Source organism: Larus michahellis, chromosome Z, assembly GCF_964199755.1.
Source record: "Larus michahellis chromosome Z, bLarMic1.1, whole genome shotgun sequence".
Lineage (NCBI taxonomy): Eukaryota > Metazoa > Chordata > Aves > Charadriiformes > Laridae > Larus > Larus michahellis.
Window position 1 is genome coordinate 71,269,001 of NC_133930.1, and position 22,855 is coordinate 71,291,855.

The window sequence follows — 22,855 nt, forward strand, 5'->3', positions numbered from 1 at the left end:
AGTTGAAAACATATTTTAAAAAAAAGAAAAAAGTAAGAAACTGGCAGACAGCCTCTTTCTTCCATACGCACTGCAAAGACTTCAAAACGATCAACTAAATCATCAACCCAGAGCCACACAGTTTCAGCTGAGCCATCCACTCAGATTTGCATGGTACGGGCTCAGCTCTTCCAGGGCTTCAGAAAAATATAAATGCATCTTATCCTGGGAAATCCTGACAGTGCTAAGAAACCCAGACATGCAAGGAGATGCATCTGTAGAGCAGGGAGCATTACCATGGATACTACAACATCTTTTCCTGAATGAAAAAAAAAGCCCTTAAAAAAAAAGGCAAAAAAAAAAAAGCAAGAACCTTGTCATATGTTTCACTGTAGCAGCATCCAGATTAACCATGCAGCCCAAACATATATTAAGCCGGCAGAATCACTGCAGGTTCCTCAGTTGATTCTTACAGAGCCACTTTGCTGAAAGATGCATGTGAGAGCTGTGCAGCACAGACAGGCTGTGCTGAGAGGCATCAGGCTTTGTGGTAAAAGGCATCAAGCTGTGCAGCAATGGAGCTACAAAATGATGGTATTAGGAGCAAATGGATCAGTGTTTATCCCAGTACGTCTCCAGGAAAAGGGGGAAAAGCCATCTGCTGCTCACTGCAGCATCTGGCAGTCACAGCCAATCCTGCTTAACTCTCAACTGTCCTGGAGCTAACGTGCCTTCTCTCGGGCATTACAACTGAGGTGCCTGGATCCCACCACACAGCATTTCACGTGGCAAGTCCTTATTTGTACTAATCTGACAAAACTAATCCAGAAGCCAGGATACAGAAGCTGCTCATGGGCTAACTTGCAAGAGGGAGTCTAAGGGTGTCTCTTACCCCCCTTTTCCCTCTCTGCAGCAGAGGGAACCTGGCTTTATAGGCCTCCACCTGTACGTCTCAAACCCTTCTGCTCCATTGCCTTAGTGCAGCAAAGACTAGAAGCAGCCCCATGGTTCCCCTCTGCCTTTGAGGTAGAATATCCAGCTACCAGGAGCTCTCAGGAGAATTGTACCTTGTAGACAGGTGTACCGCATGGCAGACAGTTAGCTAGGTTTCAGCATTTACCTCTGTGGAATTAAGCACCTCCAGTATAACAGGTGAAGTGTATTTGTGCAGTACCTTAAAAATTACGATGGAAGCACTAAAGGTTATTTATCATCTCAGAGGAGTTTCAGAAGTTTACACATAAAATATAATTGTTGCCATTCTGTACTGATAAGTGATGTAGAAACAGCCTTCCAAATGGGCTGTGTTCCAGACTTGCTGATAGACTGAATTACAAAATTGTGCTCTTTTTAGCCTAATGCATGAAGAAAAGAGTATGATATGCAAGTTGGGGCACTCCCATCAGTCCTCTAGACTAGGGCTGCAAGTAGAGCTTGCATGTTTTTCCACAAATATTCCAGTCCTCAAAAGCATAGAGGTTAACCGGCCAGCAAAGCTTGGGAGGCAAGATGCGAGGGGACCATGGGTGCTGCTTGGACTTCTGCTGAAGAAGCCTACTGATGGGAATTTTCCAATTTCTACTCCAGTATGTATTGTGCACAGATTTACTATTACATACCATCCTAGGAAGATTCCCAGATTATAAATTTTAAAGTCTTGCTTCATGAAAGGAACAGTCATAAAGACAGTTGCTGAACGGTTGATTTCATGGTAGCAATACTGGAATTAAGAGGAAATGGTTGCCATGGCTTTAATGGAGCCAACGCCCATGTCTTGAAGTTGCTAGTCAAGCCAACGATGAGGCCTTGATGAAATCCATAGCACTGTGTGAGAAAGTTACAATCTGTATGAAAATAACATTGCCCTAACTGTCATAAAGCAACTGCAGAAACCTGAGTATACTGTTTTCTTGCATTTAAAAGCAGTTGCCAGTAAAAAAACCCAACAAACGAGTAAATGATTTTGACTTCCTAATGACTAACTACTATTTAGTACCAAGAATGACAGTAAGTTTCAAAGACATTTTTCAATCAAGACACATCTTCTACACTATTAAACCTTTCTGTACATTCTACAGCATCAGGCACACAAAGCAGCAGGCAGAGAAGTATTTTGAGTTCGTAAGCTGTGGATCCCTTCAATTTCAAAGACAATTTCTCCACTAATAGGAGCTGGAAATTGCATAAACATCTCACAGCTTTTGAAAAACTCAACCCATGTTTACAAAACACAAATGATCCCCAAATCTTGAATTACTTAGCTTGGATAAAGGATCTTGCAGTTTCCTTACAGAATCTCATAATTGCCTAGGTTGGAAGGGACCTTTCAGATCATCTAGTCCAACCATCAGCCTAACTGTGACAAAAACCATCACTAATCTAAATTATACCTCTAAACACTATGTCTGCCCATCTTTTAAATACCTCCAGGATGGTGCCTCAACCACTTCCCTGGGCAGCCTGTTCCAATGCTTAATAAACCTTTCAGTGTAAAAATTTTTCCTAATATCCAGTCTAAACCTCCCCTGGTGCAACTGGAGGCCATTTCCTCTTGTCCTATCGCCTGTTACCTGGGAGAAGAGACCGACCCCCACCTCCCCACAGCCTCCTTTCAGGTAGCTGTAGAGAGCCATAAGGTCTCCCCTCAGCCTCCTTTTCTCCAGGCTGAACAACCCCAGCTCCCTCAGCCGTGCCTTGTAAGATTTATTCTCCAGAGCCCTCACCAGCTTCGCTGCCCTTCTCTGGACCCGCTCCAGCACCTCAATGGCTTTTTTGTGGTGAGGGGCCCAAAACTGGACACAGTACTCGAGGTGGGGCTTCTCCAGGGCCGAGCACAGGGGGACAACACTTCCCTAGTCCTCACCACACTGTTCCTGATACAGGCCAGGATGCTGTTGGCCTTCTTGGCCACCTGGGCACGCTGCTGGCTCATAATCAGCTGGCAGTGGACCAACACCCCCAGGTCCTTTTCTGCCAGGCAGCTCTCCAGCCGCTCCTCCCCCAGCCTGTAGCGCTGCATGGGGTTGTTGTGACCCGCATGCAGGACCTGGCACTTGGCCTTGTTGAACCTCATACTGTTGGCCTTGGCCCATCAATCCAGCCTGTCCAGATCCCCTGGAGAGCCATCCTACCCTCAAGCAGGTTGACACTCTCATCCAACTTGGTGTCGCCTGCAAACAATGAGGGTGCACTCAATCCCCTTGTCCAAATCATTGATAAAGATATTGAAGAGAACTGGCCCCATAATGAGCCCTGGGGAACACCACTCATGACCAGCCGCCAACTGGATTTAACTCTGTTCACCACCACTCTCTGGGCTCGACCCTCCAGCCAGTTTTTAACCCAGCGCAGAGTACTACTGTCCAAACCTTGGGCAGCCAGCTTCTCCAGGAGGATGCTGTGGTAAACTGTATCAAAGGCTAGTGAAGTCCAGGTAAACAATATCCACAGCCTCTCCCTCATCCACCAAGTGAGTGACTTTGTCATTGAAGGAGTCAGGTTTGTCAAGCAGGACCTGCCTTTCATGAACCCATGCTGACTGTGCCTGATTGCCTGGCTGTCCTTCATGTGCTGCATAATGGCACCCAGGATGATCTGTTCCATGACCTTCCCAGGCACTGAGGTCAGACTGACAGGCCTGTAGTTCCCCAGATCATCCTTCTGGCCCTTCTTGCAGGTGGGTGTCACATTATAGCTGTTGCTGACATTTATGCACACATGTCTGCATCAATTCCAGTGCCATAATGCTGGTATTTTGACAGTCTCTGTGCTCCCCTCTCTGTGTCTCAGTTTCAACAAGCTTCAAGCTGTCGGATTTTTCTAGTGCAAGCAGAGCTGAGCCCTGGATATTTCATGTAGTCACAAGTTGAGAGAAATAACAGTTGCTGGGGAGACAAGAGCATTGGAATGAGGATTACTTTTGCTGTTCATCCTACAGGTCACACACAAGTATGGCTGAACAGACAGTATCTGTTGGTCCTTACGCTGCCTTCAGCCAGTAACGCAGGAGTCAAGTTAATGACTTCAGGTAACTTGCTTCTCAGCGGTATAAAGCAAGAGATGCAGGCAGATGGCACGTACGTGGAAAATATCTTAGCTCTAAACTGGTCACTCAACTGATATATCTGTGGTTTTCACACCCTAACGCTAGCTATTGAAGGAAATGCATGATCAACGGAGAGGTTGGACAGATCTATCTCCATGCACGAAGAAAAGAATGGAATTGTTCTTATGTCCCTTCAGTTTCTTTTGAATTGTGAGCAACTGTGTCCTAATGCACATACTCTGCTCCAGAATCCCCATGGTAGAGGCCAGGCTACAGGACTGTACCCAGGGAGAAGACTCCTGCAGTGCTGGTGATGGGCTGGGCACTCTGGTAATTTACAGTCAAGTAATGGATGGTTTTGAGGGCATACTCTAGGCTTAAAGGCAGCATATGAACAAGACTTTCCGAGCCAACACATTTTCACGATTTCCAAACCTAACTGAGTAACAGATAGGGATCTAGTTATAGAAGCCCTTTGCATTAGCACGTATCAGATTAGCTAATGAAACTGCTTAATCTTTTCCTGTGTCCAGCGTCCTTTGCAAGACATGTTCAATAGGTACCCTTGGCCGTCTCCTTGTACATTCACATTCCTCCTTAACTGTCTGTCCTGAAGCCCTTGAAGTCACCTTGAGTTCTTTCTCTTGACAAACAGGACAGCAAGCTGTAAGACCTTTGTTGCGACAACTTGGACATGTCAGGACAAGCTGCCGGCAGTGCTGGCTGGAACAGAGTTTATACTGGTCCCACAGTGTCCCACAGTATCTGCATGCTGGAGGGAGGAGGAAAAGAAAAAGTTAACACCCACATTGCCCCATCTGTCCCCTTTGCAGAGGGTTCTCCTTGGCACCAGGGTGGTGCAATCTCTCACTTAAGTGGCTATCTGTTGTCTTCCAGGTTTTTAATTCCTGCTTTAGCTTGATCTTCTAGAACCTAGTTAATTTTTAAACTTCTGATTTTAATGTAAAAAACTTAGGACAGCTGTCTCTCAGGAAAAGGAAAAAGTGCTCACTTCCTCTAGTTATGATTAGGCAGATTTAAAGATTCTTGCTGCCAGAAGAAGAAGAAAGAAGCTGGTGGTAGTTATACCAGTATGCAGGAATGTTGCCTGCTGGGGAAGGGGGTGCCATGGGACTTGCTCACACCTAAAAGCAATGGCTTGTGCAGATGGAGTGTCATTTGGCGTCCTGGTAGAGTTCTTCCACAACTTCAGACAGGTTTTAGCCCTTTAGCTACAGCCCAGTTTAGCTGTACCATCAAGAAGGTGCCTACAGACTTTCCCGTGAAGCTTCTGTAGGGATGGCTCTAATGCATCCAGCCAGGCACCTTCAAGATGTATACGGTAATTGCAGAGGAGAAATGGGAGGTTACGCTTAAAAAGCTACCCACTCAGAGATAAAGCAGCACTGCTTCCTAAAGAAGGCTAGAGCCAAATTCCATCTATTTGTACCTGGCAACTGAGAAGAAGAAAACAGATATTTCATTTGCAGTATCTGAAGAGCGATCCCACCCAGAAGACCAGGCAATGTTCTTAACGATTTCAACTAGAGGTCACCGAAATTCCACACACTACAAAAACTTTTAGAGCATGAAAATAACAAAGTGCTGTAGAGCATAGTGGCACTAGTCTTCCAGTGCCTGGCAGTCTGTGCTGATGTTCTGTGAGATTACTGGAGCAGAGAACAGCTGACAGCAGGAGAACTGTTTAATGCTTTGGTCGCTTGGCCAACCGTAGTCTGATCAGCACTGTGGGCAGCAAGTGAGTAACGACACCAGTAGTGCTTGACATACGTCTCCATAGCTGCAGATGGCTCATAATAGGAGCTGTTCTGCAGGGTATGCTTCCTTTTACTGCTCCAGTTTTAGGGAACTCCGTTTAGTGAGCCTCTTTTCTCTTATTTCTGTTTTATGTGTTAAAGACATAGAGTTGATAATCATCATGAAAAGTGATGGCACTAAAAGATCAAAGCAAGTATGAGGAAGAACTACACAGACAAGTTTTGCTGCCCCTATCCTGCATATCCCTGTGGAAACAACTGCAATAGCTCCCCAGCCTTCTGCACTTACATTATCTAGTCCTACCTGAGATGATATCTTCATTGGAACAAATGGCGTAACGATCATCAAACACAAACAGCTTCCCCCTGTAGAATCCATCTGGAAACTCTTCCAGGTACTTGTGAATTCCACCTTTTAGCTGGTATACCTCTCTGCACACTGCCTGTTTAAAGCATATTAGCAGAAAAGCTGAAGGAGACAACAGCAGAAGTAGTGTGCCAGAGTTCCAAAGCAAATGTTAAATGCCAGGGGTCAACAAAAAGCGGTGTCTTCTCAGTGACCATCAGATGGCACCACGTGCACCCACAACTCTAGGCAATGCCACCAGAGATGACTGGGCAGCTCCACATTCCTGTCTTGTTGACATGAACCCAAATGTGCATTTAATGTTACAGTCAAATAAAGGCTGGTAACCTCCTCAGCCGCATCACAGGTCAAATGCTTTTGAACCTATGTGCACTGTTACTTATTCTGTTTTTATGTAGTAAGCTGTTATGATGAGCAGAATTTCTCAGGGTTCACATTGGTGCAGCAGAGAAAAAAAAAAAAAAATCAAAGTTTAAATCTCTGGAGAACATACATGTGTGCCGTTCCCTTGCTCATTGAAGGAAGGATGCAGGAAAAGAGCGGGCTGGAAAGCACAATTAGAACAATGCAGTGTGCTGGATTTAATTCCACAACACTGGGAAAGCACTGACTGGCTGATTTTCAGCACTCTGAGATGCTCAAGCTGTGCAGTAACACCTGCAGAGCATAAACTAGACAGAGCTTGTGAAAACACTGCAGAATGCTCTCAAGCCCTCCTAAAACATGGTTACAGGGGGCAGGGCAGACTTATAAATACCCCTTCTCAGCAAATGGGTTACGTAATTATGTTCACAGAGCAATCACTGCTGTGACACTCATCCGTGCAGATCATCCTGAGCTGCATTAAACTACCCATGTCCTTGACAGACAGCTTGAGGCAAGTGTGTGTCAGAGACATTCATCTCCCCACCTGCTCATTGAGCAGTTTGCGCTCAGTAAGAATTGACCAGCAAAAAAGACAGCTGCCCCTAAAGCACTTGCAACTCCCCGGCACTTGTGCCCTCAGAATGGCATCTCACCTTGCTCCGGAGGTAAGCAGAGCCTCTTTCACAACGAATCCCTCCTGTGCAGTACATCAGGACACGCTTGTCTTTAAAAAGCTCCAGGTTTTCATCTACATAGCTGGGAAAATAGCTGAACTTCCTGATATCTGGAGCCAGACAGCCCTGGAAATGTCCCTGCAATAACAACAGATGTCCATGCGACTGGTCACAAGCAGTCTTACACAGTAAGGTCTCTGCCTCAAACTACAGGAAGTAACAAACCTTTGTGCCAGAACACTCAGCTCACTGCAGCTGCTTTAGGCAGTTCCTCAGTTGCATTTAAGCATTAAAGTACCTGTAAAAATCCGTAAGAGGATTCTGGACACAGCATGTCTCCTCATTCAAACATAGAAGAGGGAGCTAAGCAAGCTGAACTGTCGGAGAGAAGATGAGCCAGAACAGTGCAGAAGGGCTGGTGGGTGTGACAGCAAGTTGCCCCTATTCTTTCTGACATATGGGACAAAGCAAAAAATGCTGGAAAACATCCTTACAAATTATGCTGCTTTTACTTCAAGCTCTATGGTATTCAGGGCTAACGTTGTATGGACCACTTTATCTTCTTCCTGTCCCAAGTTGTATAAACACTTAGCCAGGCGGGATCCACGCTGAGTTGCTGAGCAGGTCCTCTGCTTCTTCTGTCCAATATTCATTACTAAACTGAATTTTGTACATATTACAGTTAATCTGAAACATGGAATCTCTTCTTTCAGTAAGGTTACACTCTCACAATGTGAAATGCTTCCCCCCAGCACATATAACACACTGCAAGAAACAGGCAAACAACACTTACTATTTTACTTTCATAGAAGTTCCTACAGTCCAGCAAGATGGTATCGCTTTGTCCTTGACTGGCCTGAGACAGATACTGTTCTACTTCTCTATGAAATTCCTGAGGGGATAAGTGGATTCCTTTAACAACAACAACAAAAAAAAAAGAGGGGAAAAAAAAAGGGAAAGAAATGAGAACAGAACTACAAAACAATGTTACATATGATCTCATTGATCCAGGTTCTTCTCAGATTTCAAACAAAAATTTTCTGTGACAGTTCACAGACTTTTCATTCCAACTCAACCAGCCAAGTTTATCCATGTTTGGCTTCCTATTGGCAAATGAAAGCAAACACAACACTGTTCCACATGACAGAAGAAGCAGCAGACGGGCGCTTGTCTCTATGATCTTTGTTATGTCCCCCTGGCAACTCTTGCAGATGTAAAAGCAAGAATGAAAAATGTTTCCCTTCCCTTTGCTCATCTTTCATTACATTTGGAGGCGTAGAAGCGTACAGAAATACAATTTTTTCAATGAAACTCTTCTCTGTTGATAAAAATGGAAAAATTCCATAGGCATATATTACTTTCAGTACAGCTTCAATTTACATAGTTTCTCAGCTTTCAGGTTGTGCAGGACTTAGGACTCCCAACCTACTGAAAAACAAAAAAACCTCCCCCGACCAAAATCTGTTACCTTATTAAAAAATAACCCTACAAACAACCTGCCAGAGTAATGGGAATCATCTCCATAAAATGCTGTAAAATAGGAGGAAAAAGGAAAAAAAAAGGAAATAAATATCCAAACATACATCCCACAAACTGCCAAAAAAACAGGGAAAAAAGATAATCCTCTGCCAAAACCACAAAAAGATGCTGTAGAAATTTAGCACCAACAGAACCTCTTGGTGGGAAAAAAAACCCAAACCACTCTGTTAATTGCTATTTTCTGTGCTCCTGCATACCACCTACGTAAGTGTCCTCATAGCAGATGCGTAGCCAGTGACATCTTATCGGGTATAATCCATACTAAGCAGCTACAGGTAGCAAAAAACAAATGTAGCCTGTGTTACATCATGTGAAGAGTGGCATGAACCTGATGCAGAACTTGGCTCTGCTTTTGTGTAAAGGGCAGAAGCATGGCTAACTTCAACACAAGTAAAGCCAAGTCAGCAGTGCTTAACATAGGAACATGTATATACTCAACTGTGGGATTTGAGCTTTAGTGGGATTCTAGCATTTTCTGAAAAAGAAAAACAAACAAACAAACAAACAAAAGCTTTCGGCATCCACAGCACCAGAATCCACTGGATTCACAAGAAAACTCCATGGAAAGCTCTTCCTATACAGCTTGGTTCTTACTGCAAGCTAACCACAACAAGACGGCATTGGAGCTCTTTGTATGGTATCATTTCTAAGCAGTCTCAAGCACCTACAGAACACGTAGAACAAATATGAATATATTCATGCACTGAAATGTCTTTCCTAACCATCACACATAGTTTCACCTTACATCTGCCTAAAGCAGATGTCCAATGACTTATTCCCTGACTAAAGCACAAGGTATGCCCCTACCCCAAAACAAGGTAACTGCTTAGTGTCGTTCGAACTGTTAGTGTTTCCCACAAAACAGAAAGTTAATTCTATTTTTTGAGACAGCTAAACACTTAGCAAACCAAAACCTGGGCCAGCAAATTCCCTGCACTAGTAACTTTTGACTAGCAGTAAGAAATCAATTTCTGTATCTATTTCTCCTGGCCACTGTGCAGTAGGAAATGTTATTGGTAAGAGTACTTTATTCTTCACTTACCTCTCACTTGGGTGAGAGGCATTATTTTTCATTAAATCAACTTACCATTTTCTTTGTAAGACACTATCTTTGGATCAATGCCCATAGGTACAATTTCTTTGAATACTCCAACTCGAAGGTCTGGGAAACAGTGAGCTCCTCCTGCACTGCTCTAGGAAATTAAACACAAAAACAATCCACAAAAATTTGCCAGGTGTGAAGATTAAAAATACCCATTCACTTTAATTTCTACAGCTCACTAGAATATGAAAGGGTCTTGATGGCCGAGGGAAAGCAATGTCTGTCCCACTGAAATCCACATTCTAAATCCGGAAGTTTAGGCATTGGGCCCCTACCACAACCTGACAGACAGGTATCTCAGGACCAATGACTACTCTGCAGGTGAGACAGGCACCATTTAGCCTGAGATGCGAGTCACTGAGGAGTGGGAAGAACAGGTCTTGATCAGAAACATCACTAGCACCTATCATGATAAAGTTGAGGCCCCTACAAAGCATGCTGAGCCTGCTAGGAATATTAAATAATCTCCTCCAGTAACAGATCATGGTGGCAGCTCTGGGCCCTGCAGCTCTCTTCAGCCACTGTGACCTCCGACAAAAGCACACCTAGGCCCCCGGTCATGACTCGTGCAATGAGAACTGCAGTGGTTCATGGGCGTGAAACACTATGGAATCAGCCAGGCTGAAGACCTGTTGGCAGTGAGTTTGACACCATCTGCCCGTCCCTGCAAACTCAAGTGCAGGGTTTTCCCTCTGGAGGTCCTGGCAAGCCCTTTTTGATAGGCAATCGCATTGCAGGTGACAGGAATTGGGAATTTCTGCAGGGCTAAGCCTCAAACATGGCTTAGGTATTATCAAGCATATAAACACTCAAACAAGGGCGCAGTGCTGTGCAGCACTGTCCCAGCTACCACAGAAATTGTCTGTAGCAACTACAGGGGCCACTGAATATTTACACAGCCCTAAGTGCAATTTTCACTCCTCCGTGTCTTCATGGCACAGAGACCCGAAACCACTGCTTACTTGGATATACAGCATGCAGAAGAACTGTGAGACAGACAATACCATCGTGTCCTAACGCATGAGTGTCAATGCCCAGAGAGATCATGCAAGGTTGGACGTTTTGCCAAGGTCAAGGTAAAAGTTCATCCTTGTTTTGTTTTTGCATTTACACATTACTGTAACTAACAGGTCACATGTGCCCTTGAAAATCCACCAAGCACAACAGACAGTTGAAAAGCTATGAGTGAATCAGCACTGCAGCTCTACATGGGATTTGAGTTTCACTAACTGTCTTTGATCTAGTTATTTATGGTAAACAAAATAGCACTCCCTACAAATAAAATTGTGTGGATAAGAGAAATGCTAATAAAAGCAGCAGCTTTCCTTCCTCAGAGAGGAAGCAATACCTACAGTGCTGGGGCAGCAAAAGCCTACCAGAATGCCATATGGTGCCAGCTACAGATGCCATCACCATCTGAAGACAACAATCAGCACATATGCTCAGGCTCAAGCAGAAGTTAGCACCTCACTCTCCCTCCAGTCAGGCACTAACTGGAGTACGGAGAAACCTCTGGACACTGCCTGTCTCTTTTCCCCAGCAGACATCCAATTCATGGAGCTGCCAGTGCACCTATATGGACACCAAAGCCTGCATGAGCCTAAACCAGTAATCTTCTAGGTGAGGATCTCAAATCAGGGTGAAGAGGAGAGCGTAGGAATACTTTGCTTGGGTAAGCGTACGTTGTGATGCCTTGATTTTGGCAGTCAAGTTGGAGTAAATGGTTGTTGAAGAATGGTGGGGCTGAAGCACACTCCCTCATTCACCTGTATGGGGAGCTTTGCAGCTGCACCCATAACTGCCAAAGCTTGTAGCAGCTGCTATAGCTGCTCATGATAACCCCTACTGCTGGTGAAAACTAGCAGAGATATCTAAATAAAGGTCAGGAACCCTTGGCTTAGATCAGTGCTGGGAAAGCGGAACTGCTAGAGCAGAAGTAATACTACCAAGAAGCAAGGTGCTTATTTCTCAAAGAGTAAACATCCTAAATTAACAATGTCTATGTATAAATTATTTTTTCATACCTTGAAATCCTCTTTACCCAAAATGTCTTTGAACAGAGGCTGGGAAAGCATAACTTCAATGTAGAGACTGGTAGCTACTTTGCTTCCACCAACGGTCCCATTAATCCCTTCTGAAGCCACTCGTACCTAGAAGGCAGGAGAAGAAGCTGGGGCTAAGGCTGCGTGACAGTGAAATTAGCGAAATACGACTGGGTAACAAGAGGCAGACACAGAAGTATGTCCAGAAAAAGAAATACCGAGGAAGGAAGGGAAAGATGGTTATACTGAAGCTGAACATTAAGAAGACAGTAAATAAAAGAGGAATAAAACCCCAGTAATCACTTCTGAGACATTTCAAAAGAATGACATCAAGACAGTCAGAAAAGTTTGTGCAATAGAGAGAGAAATGCTAACCGGTTAACAGGCAAATCCTGCTGTCAGCATTAAAATTCCCACTCGAAGTCTGCCTCAGGAAGAACAATGGGATTGTGCCCAATGACTCACACAGCTAAAAGGAAAATGAACATGCATAATACTGCATGTAATATTAAATTTCAGTGTGAGTCATTTTATCTCCAGCACTGACAAATGAACAAAAACTCTGAAGTGGTGAAAAATTAAAAAAAAAAAAAAAAAAGACTGAATATAAGAGGCAAGGGAAAAAACAACCGGTTGAGAAGGCAAATGCTGTACCTGTCTTGGAGACAAAAAAAACAAAAGAAAAATACCAACCACCAAACAAGATAGCTGAGCTATGCTGATGCACTCAGCATAAGTGAATGTGTCAGGACATTTCAGCCCCAGACCTACGCTCATATAGAACAGGGAAGGTGCCTACCATTGTCAGAGAAAGAGAAGCTACTTAGGAAGACAAAGTTGTCAAAGATAAAAGTAGCCTCCTGCTCTGAGTTGCCCTCTTGAAAAATCTTTCTCCCTACAGATAGTCTATAACATCAGCTGCGTAAGGCTAAAATTTTGAGAGCCTTTGCCCACAGCCTCAAGAGCCAACTCACCTCCTTGATTTAGTCTGCCAGGAATAGAAAGAACAAAGACTGTGCAGGAATGAGCACTGCTATCCTATGGTGTGGCCTAAGGTGTCAGCTGCTCTCATCTCATTCCTGACACTGTGGATTACAGCTCACTGTAGGGATTCTGACTGGAAGACCATTGCGCATTGAGGATTTAGTGACACACATAACAGTTAACTAGAGCAAGCCCAAACCCGTGCTGCACAGTGCTGCACCTCCAGCTTGGCCTTCAAGCTGTGTGCGTATCCTTTAGCCACAGGATAAACACAGCCTGATAATCCTAACAGAGACACCTGCATGCAGCTCCTGTTGATACTAGTGATTATGCCACCTGCGTGTCCCTGCCTTTAACTAAAAGTGCATCCTTTCTATTTGACAGTAGGAGCGATTAAAAAACTTGTTGTCCTGTAAAAAACACCTGTAACAGTTCAAATGATGGCAATGGGGTAACCCTTACAAGGTTCTGCACAGTGTGCTGCATGTGGATCAGAGGCTCACTCAATACTACACAACTCAGGGTTCCCAGCATCAAAAGGGATAAAAGATTATCTGTATTATTTTCTTTTTCTTTGTAGCATTAGCTCTTAAATATAATTTTAAATGGTGCTTTGCAGAGTCTGAATGCCTTTCTTAATGGCATTACAACAGACTAGCACCTTCTGGTGCAAAACACTTGGTTCTCCACGTGCCCCATTGTCCTGCACTAAGCAAAGAAGATGCTTTTCTGTTAAGAATGCAACCATTGCCTAAAACCTTACCTTGCCAGTGAGATGCAGATGCTGGCACAGGGCCTTTTGCCAAGCACAGAGTTTCTCTGGATCCTTCACCTCACAGTAACAGTAATACAGAAGTACTTCTCCCACCTCGCTGTCCACAGCATGGCAAAGATAAACAGGAAAAGGATGTTAGGGTTGAAAGCACAAAAACATACTATTGCATTAGCCCTTCAAAAAGCAGACAATTTTCTTCTGGCAGATGTGGGGACCAAAACAAAACAGAACAGCACAACAAACTTTGGAGGAGTTAGCACTGCTGGGCTTATTTCCAAGAGAGAGAAATATGTACTGAATACAGCTCCCACATTCCTAGCTCTCAGGACTGGTTACAAAATGAACTCATCTGTGCTGCATGGGACATCTCTGCCAGTGGCCTACTGTGCACTCTACTCAAGTTTCTCTCAACACACAAGAACTGCTGTTCTGTGCACACAAGCATCCCATTAGGTGCTTCATTTAACAAACTTGCACACTGAAAATTCAAGTGCTTGAGCTATCAAAACGTAAAAAGACAAAATTTTCAGTGAGATTGTGCGCACCAGCATTCTGAGCAGCACAAGCCAAACCCTCTCACAGTCTGAAACATTTTTGTGTACTTACATATTCACAACTAACAAGCCCTTAAGGTACTTGAATAAGCTGAGAAAAGGGACCTCTGCAGAACATACCCTGCTGTTCTGCTCTTTTCTTTTATGGTCCTTCCTTATTTATAGATCAGAGTCTTCAAGAATCTCATGACATGCATGCGAGGGTCCTGAGGGAACTGGCAGATGAAGTTGCTAAGCCACTGTCCATATTTGAAAAGTCGTGACAGACTAGTGAAGTTACCAATGACTGGAAAAAGGGAAACATTACCAACATTTTTAAAAGGGGAAAAAGGAAGACACGGGCACCTACACGCTGGTCAGTCTCACCTCTGTGCCCAGCAAGACCATGGAGCAGATCCTCCTGGAAACTACACTAAGGCACATGAAAAATGAGGAGGTGACTGGTGACAGCCAATATGGCTTCACTAAGGGCAAATTGTGCCTGACAAATCTGGTGGCCTTCTACGTTGGTAGATAAGGGAAGAGCAACTGACATCATCTAGCTGGACCTGTGCAAAGCATTTGACACTATCTCGTACAACATCCTTGTCTTTAAATTGTGAGAGACACAGATATGACAGATGGACCACTCAGTGGATAAGATACTGGCTAGATGGCTGCATTCAAAGAGTTGCGGTCAAGGGATTGATGTCCAGGTGACAAGTGGTGTCCCTCAAGGCTCTCTACTGGGACAAAGATATTATTTAACATCTTTGTTGGGCACATGGACAGGAGGATTAACTGCATCTCAGCAAGTCTGCCAACAACACCAGGCTCTGTGGTGCGGTCGACATGCTGGAGGAAAGGGACCTACCTGGACAGGTTTGAGAGGTGGGCCCATGCAAACCTCGTGAAATACAACAAGGATAAGTGCAAGGCCATGCATGTGGGTCAGGGCAATCCCAAGCACAAATACAGACTGGGCAATAAGTGGATTGAGAGCAGCCCTTAAGAGAAAGACTTTGGGGTGTCGGTGAATGAAAAGCTGGACATAAGCTGGCAATGGGCACTTGCAGCCCCAAAAGTCAACTGCATCCTGGGCTGCATGAAAAGAAGGGTCGCCAGTAGGTTGAGGGAGGGGATTCTGCCCCTCTTCTCCACTCTCTTGAGACCCCACCTGGAGTACGGCATCCAGCTCTGGAGCCCCCAGTAGGACATGGGGGCATGGACATATAAGCAGGACACGGACCTGTTGCAGTGAGTCCAGAGGAGGGCCACAAAGATGATGAGAGGGCTGGAGCACCTCTCCTATGAGGACAGGCTGAAAGAGTTGGGGTTGTTCAGCTTGTAGAAGAGAAGGCTCTGGGGAGACCTTACACAGCTTTCCCGTACCTAAAAGGTGCCTACAGTAAAGATGGGGAGGGACTCTTTATCAGGGAGTGTAGCAACAGGACATGGGATAACTGTTTTAAACTGAAAGAGAGTAGATTTAGATTAGATATTAGGAAGACATTCTTTATTGTAAGGGTGGTGAGACACTGGAACAGGCTGCCCAGGGAAGTTGTGGATGCCCCATCCCTGGAAGTGCTCAAGGCCAGGCTGGATGGGGCTTTGAGCAACCTGATCTAGTGGGAGGTGTCCCTGCCCAGGGCAGGGGGGCTGGAACAAGATCATCTTTAAGGTCCCTTCCAACCCAAAACCATCATATGATTCTATGAAGTAAAACCTGCACAGGTCTGCTTTAACAATGCTGGAAGATACAGCTCTGATAGTTCAACACTCTGAAGTTCCCACCTTTACTGTCAAAACAATGTAACACACCTAATTCTGCAACAGCATGGCAGTAATTTGCATATTTTGTACAGGCGTGAGCACTTGTGAAAGGAATTCAAATAAATTAAGTGACTCCTGGAGGGCACCTACACATATTGATCTAAAGAAGTATCTCAAGAAGGTATCTGAAGATGTAAAGGAATATTGGGGAAGACTCTTCCTGTATCTTAAAGTGTCACTTGACTGAACTTCATAAAAATAAAAGAGCAATACTGGCAGCAGATCATGTAAAGTGTAAGCATGACAATACCCCACTCCTGGCCAGTACCGGTCCTCCAAACCGCTGAGGGACTTTCTTACCTCGTCAGCTCTTCATAGCTAAGGTGGCTCGTGTCTGGGAGCGTACAGGAGATCTCAGGGCTGCTACACGAGTGCCCGTTCAGCCCGTCCCCGTTGCCGGCAGGAGCCGGGCCGCTCGAAGGGCTGACTTCGGCCGCCAGCCCTGCCTTTTGCCCAATGTCCCTGCCGTGCTGCAGAGCCACATGCCTGTGAATGCCGGCCAGCTCTTCAAACGCCTGCCGGCAGCACCGCCACCGCGGCCCGCCTCCGCCGCCGGCACACTGGCCCGCCGCCGGCACCTCCTTTGCTTTGACGAACAAGGAAAAGGCCTGAAATAGCACCACAAGCAACACCCGTTACCGCCGCTGCCCCCTCACCGTCCCCCGGCCCGGCACACCGACTCCACGGCCTGCCCCCCCCGCCCTTACAGCGGGACGGGCCGCGGCGCCCGCCACCGACCCACCTTCCTCCGGGCCCAGGCGCGCTGCTTCCTGGTGGCGGCCGTCTCCCCCTCCGGCGGCGACCCCGGACCGGGCGGCGGCGCCTCGCCCGGCACCATCTCCGCCTCAGGCCCCATCACCCGTGAAACAGCCGGGAAACGACTGGGAAGTTTCCTCTTTCGCGCCGCTGCTTTCCCGCCGGCCCGGCCCAGCTGACCCCGGAAGTCCTCCGACGCCGGCACCCGCACCATAGAGCGGTGAGCAGAGAGGCGGTGGCTGCCCCGCGCCCCTTGCCCCGGAAGCAGAAGTGCCGCGGGCCGGAAGCTGGGCGGTGTGGTAGGAGCGCGCTCCCCTTCTGGCCCGCGCTAAGCGTCCCGCCCGTTCCTTCGGCGCATCCCGACATGTCGCGACGGCGGCACAGTGACGACAGCGATGGTGAGCGGCGAGGTAGACCTCTCCCCCTTTACTTCCTCCCCCCCCCGAGGTGCCGAGGGTGGTGCGGGCCGGGCCGGGCCGGGCCGTCCCGCCGCGGGAAGAGGTGTTTGCGGGGGGGAGGAGGCGGGGATGAAGGGCGGCCGGGGCAGGGGTTCTCCGGTGGGAACGGTAACGGTGTGGTCCTTGTGTTGGAGCAGGGCAGCCCCACAAGAGGCGGAGGACGTCTGAGCCGTCGGAGATCGAGGAGAGGCTCGAGTCGCTCATCTGCAGGGTGGGAGAGAAGGTAGGCGGGCGGGCCGCCTCACGGCCGGGCGGCAGCTGGGAAAGTCAAAATGGTTCCCTCCCTACTCCTCCCCCCTTCTGTGTGTTGTGTGTTAGCGGTTCGTTTGTACTAACCACCCAAAAAGAATTTTTAATATTTTTTTAATGAGATAGTTGGAAACTTGTCAGCTTTTGCGAAACCACATGGTAAAACGGGCGAGTGTTTAGATGGTAGTGTTATTATCTTCCAAGCAAAGATAAGCAGACAGCAAACAGATACCACTTAGCGTCTGTGGATGTCGTTGCTGGTTCCAGTCTGCCAAGGATGTAGGGGAGTTAACTCGGTCTGCCCGGGGCATAAGGTTACAGGTCCTGAGAGGATTTGAGGCTAATAGAGGGGGGAGGGGAAAGGGTAAGGGCAGGGGCAAAAATGATGGTGCACTGAAAAACAGGTCGCGAAGGTGTTTAGTTTCATGCTGTATCATTAATCAAGGCTCAGTTGCATTACCAAGATGTCCCTGAGGCAGTGTTAGATCTTGCATCCCAGGGGAGCACTGGCGTTTCTTGCGGGGGAGGTGGGTGATCAGGTGCAACTCTTGTGAGGAGTAGCTGCTCCTCTCAGGCAAGTAAGGGCAGTTATTTACCACTAACAGAACTGACCTGTCGCTCTGAAAAAGGAGGTGACATAAAAGGGTGCTGTTGCCCAAGTTCCTTGATTTCCACCTGAGAGTCACAGGCTGGTTCATATTGCCTGGTTGATGATGAAATTTTTTTTTTGTTTTTTTTTTTTTTTTAGAGTAATTCATCTTTGGAGAGCAACTTGGAGGGTCTAGCTGGTGTTTTGGAAGCTGATCTGCCAAATTACAAAAGCAAGATACTCCGAATACTGTGTACTGTGTACGTATGCAGGATGTTTGGGAATCTGGGAGGCGTTTTCTTCTCTGCATAAGTTTTAAGTGTTTAAGGTAGTTTAGATGCCAAGAATGGCTTCAGTTCCTGAGTGCTGTTGTAGTATAGAGCTTGGTTTACTACAAGCAAGAGAAATAGAAGAATAAGCTTATTACTTACTAGATACTGTTGAAGGAAAATATCTCTTTACATTACTTTACCTTGAAATGTGTGTAAAGGCTCAAAACAGATAGAAGAAACCTCAGAACCGCACTTCAGTAGTGATGAGACCACAGTGATGCTGGGCAATATCCTGTATCCCAATGAAACGTTTAAGAGTACTGAAGCTATTGGCTGCTAACACTTATTTAGCCTTATTATCTGTGCTGTTTTCTCATTGCCTGTTCCTCTTTTCTGGCAATGAGATGCTCATGGCTCCGTAAGCCCATTCACTAGAGGAGGGGAGCTGAGAACACAAAGAGCTGAAAGCAAGCTCTCCTTCGTCTCCCTAGCAGAGGTGCCTGGTGTCTGAGGGAGGGGTTGTACGGGGTCTATGGCAGTAGGTAAGAGACATATGAAGGAGGGTTGTGGAGAAGAGGGAGGGTGTTCCAGCCCTAGCTTATGCTATGATTTTGCAGATATTTTAAATCTATTTCGTAGCAGTGTTTGTTAATATAAGGCAAATACTTTTTTATAGCAGTAAGACAGTTCTGAAAAGGTTAGCTTTACATGCATACAAAAACGGTTGAGGAAAATTAATCCCTTACAGTAGGACCTGGCCTTTCCTATGCTGTGCTTAAAATCAGTTACTTTCACTTGAGAAACTTGGAGTCAAAATCAATAGTGTAAAATCTGTATGCCTCACGTTATCTTACTGATGCTGTATAATAAAATTATTTCTAAATTATGAACTTAAAACAACTTCTTGCATCTTTGCATAAATTCTGTCACTTATTTTATTTGGCCAACCCTCTGAAATACTCATCAATTAGATACAAATAAGAAGTAAATACCTTAAATGTACTTGAAAGTGGCACCTGCCTTTCTAAATGACTGTAGTTAAAAAAACCCGATTGTCTCTAAAACGTTAACTATGGGATAGAACTGTAAGATCACACTAGCACTTTTTTCTTATTTCCTCATGAGGTGAGTTCCACTTAATATAAGCAGATTCTAAGATGCTATGCAGTTGCCATTTGGCACATGATGAATAAACTAACACCATGTTTCTTTTTCTGTGTCAGTGCACGTCTGTTACCAGAAAAGCTTACTGTTTACACGACACTAGTTGGGTTGCTGAATGCCAGAAACTACAATTTTGGTGGGGAATTTGTAGAAGCCATGATTCGTCAGCTTAAAGAATGTCTGAAAGTCAATATGTATAATGAAGCTGTGCATTTAGTAAGTGTTTTTTCGTTTGTTTTACATTTTCCCTCATCCTTTTTCTCCCTTCCTTCTTTCACCTTTTTGTTCCACAAGAGCTGGGCCTTGCATTGTGTATTACAGTTTCTTCTGGCATCAATGTGCGGTGCACTGTAGATATACCAAGAGGGAACGTGTGTTATGTGAGAAATATTTCCTTCCTCAGGGGAGCAAAATCATATTACATTTGCAAAACTGACTTCCAAATGTATATTTTCCCAGTGACAAATTCATTTGCAGTAAACAGAGGTGCTTCCCCTGACCTGTTCTACAGTCAAATGTAAAAGAAAAATGAAAATCATGTACTTCTATTGTGTTCAAAGGAGTATTATGTTCTTATGGCTCTTATGGAAAAGAAAATGAACAGTTTGGTTCTTAAAATCTATGTTTGATGACAGTTATCAGGCCTGCGTGCTCATTTTACTAATGAGGGATGAAGATCAAGCGGGCAGTTTTAAGCAGTGTCTGTGTTTGAAACCATTTGCCCAGCTCTTCCTGCTTATAGATTTTGTCTGCAAAAAGGTATTAGGACTTCAATGGTGTCTCATTTAGAAGCGCAGCTTTAGAGCCCCAGGCTCCCCATCTTCTTTTGAAGCCCACTGGTGAAAATTAAGATTCTAGTATTTAAAAGTATTTTGTCAAGTGACTGCTGTTCAACTGCGGGACACTGTTGCTACTAAAATCCTTGTTAGAACTCTGAACGTGCTGTTCTATGGCTTCAGCTTCACCTTCTCTGGTGACTCTCATATACAAATGACTTGTGAGAGTAACAACTAAGGGGGTGGCAGTGGAAATATTTCCTCTGCTTTCCCAAAGACTTTTCAGAGACTGTTCAGAGCAGTGAATACCTGGAAAGTAGGAGTTGGGTACTTTTCTTTATTACAGTTGCTCATTGAGTACTGGATTTTCTGCTTAGCCCAAATAACTTTCCCAAGACTTCTTCCCGATGAAGTCTTCAGCATGAAGCTGAAGTTTGATCTGAAGTTTAGGGTAGATAGAAGCACAAGGGTTTTTTTTCTATAGTATCAGTTTGTATGTCTTTGAATGCATACTGGTGTTTTCCACCTTCCTTGATTAGAAATATTATCCTTGCAATGTTACTGCAGTGAAACAGGCTATAGACATTATAATGCATGATATATTAGGCAGCGTTTGTAGTACTTTTTTCCAGCGTTGAAAGGGGGGTCCGTACAGTGTGCAGTATTTCTGCTTTCAAAGTACTGAATAAATATTGTACTTTTATTGATGGTTTGTTGTAGTTGTTTAAGAAATGCTTATTTGTTCTTGTGCAGTCAATTTAAAAAGTATTCATTTAAGTCAATTTTTTTGGTCTCTTTTAGGTTCGTTTTCTGTCAGATCTTGTGAATTGTCATGTAATAGCTGCACCTTCAATGGTAGCTATGTTTGAGAACTTTGTGAGTGTGACACAGGAGGAAGATGTACCCCAAGTAAGCAAAAGATCTGTAGGCTCCTCTGGTGCTGCTTTCACAATTTTTCTGTGCCAGTGCTTCTGTACTTATGCGTAGAATAGGGAAGTTGTAGAGATAGCAAACTAAATGGACTGTCATTTGCAGTTTCCTTAGCATGAGTAAAAGGAACCTGCGGCAGTTAAGAAAGAAATACATGCCTACAGTAAGAAAGTATAGTCCTTTATGGTGAAGTAGCTGAAGTGAATTTATTTTACTTTGGCAAGTGCATATGCCTGGTTTGTTCTGCTATATCAATAATCTGCAGAAGGACTGTGAAAGTGATACCATTTTTTAAGTCTGCTTGTCATGGTTCAAGTTAAAAATGACACATTTCAAGTAAGAACACGTATTTTTTTTTATAGCTTGCTGATGCAGTCTTTAGCTGCTGGTCTTTACATCCTCCCAAAATAACAGTTTTGCTAATGTTTTAATTTAAATTAAAATGGAGGGTGTGTATGAAATCTTCTAGAGCTTACGTGTATACTTAGATTTCAGTATATTTCTTTCCTACAGGTACGATGTGACTGGTATATGTTTGCATTTCTGTCATCTTTGCCTTGGGTTGGAAAGGAGTTATATGAGAAAAAGGATGCTGAAATGGATCGTCTCTTGTCTCAGACAGAAAGCTATTTGAAGTATGTTGTAACCTATTAAAAATACTCTTTTTTAGTATTATCTGAGTATAGATTAACAGCTTTGATTATTGCTCACTTAAAAGTCTTCTAAGGTTTTAGGTCTGAACCATTCGGGGAGGGAACCCTGAAAACAGAATAGGTGGAGAGATTTTTTGGATTTGAAAAGTCTTAAGTTGGTGAAAGTCTTGTTCTGCTCCTGCTGAAACAGCTGGAGTTGTAATTGTGCTGTGAATACTGATAGGTTTTTGCTTTAGTGCTCTGCAGTGTGACTGCTTTCTGTCTAGGTGCTTCAAGTTAATGTTGTCAAGATATGATAATGGAGATATTTTAAGTACTCACAGACCTCATTTTTATATACTGTAGACCTCATCAGCTGAAGAGATCAAATAGTAGTACACTTGCAGTAAGAAAAAAATTCTGCCCTAAATTAGTCTTTTAAAGGTTAGATTTTATTTCTTGTGTAAACAGACGCCGCCAAAAGATTCACGTACCCATGCTGCAAGTTTGGACTGCTGATAAACCACATCCACAGGAGGAGGTGAGTGGGCTTTACATTGCGTTCTTTCAGAAAGTTTGAAAAACAATTTTCTACTAAGGTGTTCTTTTGTCATGAAATTAAAACGTGCCTCTAAAAGTATTAATAGTTTGAATTGTCTCCTGTTTATCATTAATTCTAACAAGTTCAACATGAGCAATTCTCGTAAGTCATGGCCCTAAAGATAAGGTTTTATAGGGTGAGTAGGAGAGCGTTTTGTTGTTTGCTCACAGACCCTTGAGGAAATGTTACGAAGTGAGGAATGGTTGTAAATTGTAGTGTTTGTTTCGGAATTGCAGGTACAGGGCTTCTGTAAAAAAGACCTTTGTGAGAAGCAGAATGTAGTTCCTTACTTAACCCTTAGTGTTTTTCCTCTGCAAGAAAGAAACCTTTGTAGTGGCTTTGCTTTCTCAGCTCTAGGAAGTGCTAAACAAATGTGTAGAAGCTGTATGCAGCAATTACTGTGCCACCTTT

The 22,855-nt window shown here is 44.6% G+C and overlaps 2 protein-coding genes across 3 annotated transcripts in view; one reads left to right on the plus strand and one right to left on the minus strand.

Moving 5' to 3' along the window:
- Positions 1 to 1,717: 1,717 nt before the first annotated feature.
- TSTD2 (thiosulfate sulfurtransferase like domain containing 2) lies at positions 1,718 to 16,987 on the minus strand. Its single transcript, XM_074569724.1, has 10 exons — positions 16,760 to 16,987; positions 16,318 to 16,625; positions 13,640 to 13,748; positions 11,875 to 12,000; positions 9,836 to 9,941; positions 8,003 to 8,121; positions 7,189 to 7,347; positions 6,107 to 6,245; positions 4,588 to 4,796; positions 1,718 to 3,863 (listed from the first exon to the last, which is right to left on the minus strand). The coding sequence occupies exons 1-10, from the start codon at positions 16,985 to 16,987 to the stop codon at positions 3,771 to 3,773; spliced, it is 1,596 nt and encodes a 531-aa protein (XP_074425825.1). The 3' UTR covers positions 1,718 to 3,770.
- Positions 16,988 to 17,038: 51 nt separating this feature from the next.
- Positions 17,039 to 22,855, plus strand: part of NCBP1 (nuclear cap binding protein subunit 1) — a 30,900-nt gene continuing 25,083 nt past the window's right edge. The window contains exons 1-7 of one of the 2 annotated variants that reach the window (XM_074569721.1): positions 17,039 to 17,171; positions 17,369 to 17,454; positions 18,229 to 18,329; positions 19,565 to 19,721; positions 21,083 to 21,190; positions 21,725 to 21,846; positions 22,315 to 22,384. In XM_074569721.1, coding sequence (XP_074425822.1) covers positions 17,138 to 17,171; positions 17,369 to 17,454; positions 18,229 to 18,329; positions 19,565 to 19,721; positions 21,083 to 21,190; positions 21,725 to 21,846; positions 22,315 to 22,384 — 678 coding nt within the window. In that variant the 5' untranslated portion in view covers positions 17,039 to 17,137. Of the gene's footprint in view, positions 17,184 to 17,368; positions 17,455 to 18,228; positions 18,330 to 19,564; positions 19,722 to 21,082; positions 21,191 to 21,724; positions 21,847 to 22,314; positions 22,385 to 22,855 lie in introns of both variants that reach the window. The other variant, XM_074569723.1, reaches the window with a different exon arrangement.